The sequence below is a fragment of the Rhinopithecus bieti genome, unplaced genomic scaffold (genome assembly GCF_001698545.2).
Source record: "Rhinopithecus bieti isolate Rb0 unplaced genomic scaffold, ASM169854v2 scaffold_35538, whole genome shotgun sequence".
NCBI classification, from domain to species: domain Eukaryota; kingdom Metazoa; phylum Chordata; class Mammalia; order Primates; family Cercopithecidae; genus Rhinopithecus; species Rhinopithecus bieti.
In genome coordinates this window covers 35,529-41,002 of record NW_016815913.1, presented here as the reverse complement: position 1 = coordinate 41,002, position 5,474 = coordinate 35,529, and the positions used below count along the sequence as shown (strand labels likewise).

The following is a 5,474-nucleotide window of genomic DNA, read 5'->3' as shown; positions in this document are numbered from 1 at the left end:
GCCGGGCGCGGTGGCTCAAGCCTGTAATCCCAGCACTTTGGGAGGCCGAGACGGGCGGATCACGAGGTCAGGAGATCGAGACCATCCTGGCTAACACAGGTGAAACCCCGTCTCCTACTAAAAAACACAAAAAAATTAGCCGGGCGAGGTGGCGGGCGCCTGTAGTCCCTGCTATTCGGGAGGCTGAGGCAGGAGAATGGCGTAAACCCGGGAGGCGGAGCTTGCAGTGAGCTGAGATCCGGCCACTGCACTCCAGCCTGGGCGACAGAGCGAGACTCCATCTCAAAACAAAACAAAACAAAACCAAAACTTGAACATTTACTTAAGAATTTGAGGCAAACATTTGGTCATAGACTTAAGAGTACATTTAAATAAAAAAAAAATAGTTTTTATAATACAGAAATGTTAATAATGTAGAAATAGCTAGGAACTAGCATTAGAGTAAACTTATTAAATATTTTCTTTCTTAATCTAGAAGAGGGAGAATAATGTGCTATCTCCAGTTTACAATTAACAGTAACATCTTCTCTTTAAAGATGAAAAGAGAACTCTTTCAACCAGTAGAAATAAATCACTAGAGACTTTCATAAAGCCATGCCAGATAATTTTCAGTTTCTTGCAACAAGAGTGATTTTGTGTCAAGAATTATAAATAGAAGTCCACCTCTCTATTGCCACCTGCCACCTCAACCTTGTGTGGGCTGCAAGTATAGAACTAAGACTCAGCTACTTTTTGAGACTCTGAGGCAGGAGTTTTTAAGGTGAGGTTGGGGATATAATTCCATGGACTGGTTTTCAGGGGTCAGTGATCACTATGACATTGTGTACAGAACTGTATGTGCCTCTTCATGAAGACATTTGCTTTCATCAGATCCTCAAAGTGGCTTAAAACCCAAAAAAGGTTATGGGTGAATACGCTAAGATATCCACACCCCATCTGGTCACTGTCGAATCACATCCAGAATTGATCTCAAGACATATATCACGACAAGATAAAACTGAGGCAGTAGGGGAAAGAATATCTGCTGGTGGCTTAGCAATGTGAGGCTACAGAACAAAACAGGAGTGGAGAAAGACATTCTTTAGAGTGACAAATGGGAGGAAACGGCAAATTCAATTGGCACCTGGGTGAAGGACCTATTGGCTCTTAAGAGTGTTGGAGATACATGTAAATCAAAGAGCCTGTCATCCTATCCCACTTCCCAATTATAATACAGACACTCAGATGTGAATAACTGATACTATTATTATTTCTTCTATATAAAAAGTTGCTCTTCATTACCTAGAAATTTGATGATATTCATTTATTGCCAGTAACATACACATTACTTTGGGGTCTTGTCTTCAATATTAGAAATGAGATAAAGTAACTTTTTAACATTCGTGTGATTGAGCATTGTTACAACCATTGGCACTCATTCATTTACTAGGAGACAGATTTTGAATTCAGTAGCTTTGTGTTTATTTACAACAAATAGGAAAAACGTATTTTAAAATTTACCTGCAAGGTTGTCGATTTCTTTCTCCTGTAGTAGACTGACTGCATCATCGTCTCCTTCTAGCATAAGTTCTGTCTCTGCATTCTGGTTCACTATTGCTTGACTTCTGAATGTTTTCTTTGACTTTACTACATCTTCTTCCGTGCCTAATCACAATGAAAATATAATAATTTAGGTTATTATGATTGTTTCTGCTTATAGTAGGTATTATAAATAATTGATTGCTTTATGATAATTATATGTTGCGTTTACATATTACTTTACAATTATAGAACATTGTAACCTTCTTTACCTTGTTTGGTTTTCTGTGAGAAACATGGGGTGTGAGGAGCTGTAATCATCCACCCTTATTTTAAAGATGAGGAAACAGGCAGAGGAAGCTACATGCATTTTGGAGGAACCCAGCAATTGCTAATGTTAGAGAAAAGAACTCTACCATGTCTTAGCATTGGAAGATCCAAGTCTTAGGGCTCTAAGATCAGTGCATGTTGCACAAAAAGTCTGTACTTCACCCCAAATTTATTTTCTTAAAATCACACTATTTTACATAATCACACTTTGTCTTAATTAGCTAATCAATTGCTAATTAGCTAATTAGCAGATCATTTTTGAAAGTGGATGAGACAGGTATGCAGAAAACAAGAAACCATTCACATGTGAGGGGAAAAATGATTATCATTGGAAAGTTATAGGAAGGCGGAGTTAGAAATGATGGAGACATGAAAACTTCTTCATAATATCTATTTCTTTAGCAATTAGTGAAGTAAATACTTGTTTTTCTGAAATGATAGCCTTATTTTGCTATATACAATAACACAAAAAGCTGGCCGGGCGCAGTGGCTCACGCCTGTAATCCCAGCACTTTGGAAGGCCGAGGCAGGCGGATCACAAGGTCAGGAGATGGAGACCATCCTGGCTAACACGGTGAAACCCCATCTCTACTAAAATACAAAACTAGTCCGGCGAGGTGGCGGGCGCCTGTAGTCCCAGCTACTCGGGAGGCTGAGGCAGGAGAACGGCGTGAACCCGGGAGGCGGAGCTTGCAGTGAACCCAGATCGCGCCACTGCATTCCAGCCGGGGCGAAAGAGTGAGATTCCGTCTCAAAAAACAAACAAACAAACCAACAAACACACACACACAACCCCCAAAAGCCAAAACCAAAACACATGAAAACAAGCAGAAAAACTGAAATATTGGAAACATTGCAAGATTTGACCTGGCATTAATGTATAAGTTAGAAATGAATGCATCTGAATCCCTCAAGAATTTGACTGCTTAACAAATATTTTCATAGTTACATTCAGACACCTGCTTTGGCAGGTGACAATATGAAATTATCTGAACTGAAAGCAACTTTTATACATGCATACACCACCCACACCCACACAAACACCACACACATGAAATACTTTTATTTTATATCACTTGAAGCTGAAATTCAGTTCAGAAGAAAGCATTGTAATTTACTGTTAGCTGTATTAGGATATAGTCTCCAAGGAGCAGCATTAACTAGGAAAATGTCTTCATATGTCATTTGGTGTGGTGGATATATTCCTGGAAATGGGAGCCTTATAAATCAGTCCTATATGGTGTCGTATTATATTTTTAGGGGACATTATGGTGTTGGAACATAGACAATGGCTCTCCAAAGGATGTCATGCCTTTGGTCGAAAGTTTACAATACTTTTGGTCAATTCACCCAGGCCTATACCATAGAACTTCCAACAGTCCATTACTGCCTACTGATGTTTGCTCAACCATTGTGCTGTTGTTGTTTGAGACAGGGTCTTATTCTGTCACCCAGGCTGGAGTACAGCGGCATGATCACAGCTCACTGCAGCATCGACCTCCCAGGCTCAAGCAATCATTCTACCTCAGCTTCCTGAGTAGGTGGGACCACAGACGCATACCACAGACGCATTCCACAATGCCTGGCTACTTTTGTTTTTGGTAGAGATGGGCTCTTACTATATTCTCAGGCTGGGCTTGAACTCCTGGGCTCAAGTGATCCTCTCACCTTGGCCTCCCAAAGTGCCGGGATTATATGCATAAGCCACTGTGCCCAGCCAGCCTCAACCATTTTCTTGCAACTACATCTGGCTGTCATACAACTTGCACTGTAAAATAGTTAGCTTTTTTCCTTTTTCTCTTTGCATTTTGCATACTTCTTTTTCTCGTGAATATAGGCCAATTCTGTTTGCTAAAATATGAAAAAAATTGACTCAAAGGCCACCAGAGTAAAAACACATGTTGAGGAACATAGTCACATCACAATACCATTACAGAGTGTCACTGGCTGAGAGGTATAGTCTTGCATCCTAGCTCCTACTGGATAACCACATTTACAGCACATGGTTAATACATACCATAAATGTATAAAGTAATAGATTGTTAAATAGATATTTTGATAAATACTTCAGAGATAAATAGTATTACAAATCAATGCTACATTGGAGGGGAGGGGAATTAAATGGGTTCCATGTGTATTGTTCTTTCACTGGCCCACAGATAATTATTATTTCTGGAATAAAAGATTGGGGATAGATCACTGAATGCTTCAGAACCTTATCTTAATTCTATTTGATTTTTGGTGATATAAAGCCAGCAAAAGAGTAATCTTCTGAGGGTAGCTATCTTTATAACTTGTTTGCTTCCTGGGCAAACAGAAATACAGAGCTTGCATCATTTGAGAACAAAAGAGGCAAATCCAATGATTAATAATTCAGAAATCTCTCCTGAGGTCTTCTTAGCTATATTTCTGGACTTTGCCTGAATACTATTAACTGAATATTTCTCTTACTGAGCTAATTGTCTCTTGCTCCTTCTCCTCCTCGTATTTTGGCCAACCATGTACTTTAGCAGAAACCTAGGAATTCATCCTGCATGGTGACTGCCACGGCCCTAGTTCAGGCCATCACTGTTTTTGGTCTAGAGGGTGTCAAAAGTTGCCTTACTCACACCACCTTCCATATTTTGTCAGAGTGATTTTATAAAACACAAATAAGTTGAGGATATTTTCCTATTAAAATTATTCATTAACTCCTCCCAATCAAGTACACCTAAAGCAAGACTTAGACTGGAGGATAAAATCCAAACTTCTTAGCATGGCTTACCAAGGCCTTTTATCCTCTCATTACCAGTTCTGTGTCTTCACCACACCCTTCTCAGCAATATTGGACCACTTATAGCTTCCAAAATATGTCATGCTTTCACATACCTCTTTACCCATGCTAATGTTATTCCCTCTGCAGCGTATGTTACTACCTTTCCTCCTTGGCCTGGCTAATTGCTACTTGCCCTTCAAAACTCACTTCCTTTAGTTGCCTTTCCTAACAAACCCTACCACACGTTCACAGCTTACACATAATTCAACTGCACTGTATAGGTGTTACCTATTATGTGTCTGTCCTCTCCACTAGGCTGTAGTCCCATTTCTGTAGCTTCAGTGCCTGGCGCCCAGCAGTTGTGCCACAAACATGTGCTGAACTGAAGTTCAAGTTCACCCCACCACCCTATTCCCTTCTCTGATTTCTTAAGAGAACTTGTAGTAGAGGACACAAACAAATGGAAGAACATTCCATGCTCATGCATAGGAAGAATCAATATCATGAAAATGGCCATACCGCCCAAGGTTATTTATAGATTCAATGCCATCCCCATTAAGCTACCAATGACTTTCTTCACAGAATTGGAAAAAACTGCTTTAAAGTTCATATGGAACCAAAAAAGAGCTCGCATTGCCAAGACAATCCTAAGTCAAAAGAACAAAGCTGGAGGCATCATGCTACCTGACTTCAAACTATACTACAAGGCTACAGTAACCAAAACAGCATGGTACTGGTACCAAAACAGAGATATAGACCAATGGAACAGAACAGAGTCCTCAGAAATAATACCACACATCTACAGCCATCTGATCTTTGACAAACCTGAGAGAAACAAGAAATGGGGAAAGGATTCCCTATTTAATAAATG

General features: G+C 39.8%; 1 protein-coding gene across 3 annotated transcripts in view; it reads right to left on the bottom strand.

Moving 5' to 3' along the window:
* Positions 1-5,474, bottom strand: part of NBEA (neurobeachin) — a 274,737-nt gene that overhangs the window by 246,924 nt on the left and 22,339 nt on the right. For all 3 annotated transcript variants that reach the window (XM_017854162.1, XM_017854160.1, XM_017854159.1), the window contains exon 2: positions 1,501-1,644. Coding sequence is in view for 2 of the 3 variants with exons in the window: in XM_017854160.1 (XP_017709649.1) it covers positions 1,501-1,564 (64 nt within the window). In the remaining variant the exon portion in view is untranslated. The remainder of the gene's footprint in view (positions 1-1,500; positions 1,645-5,474) is intronic.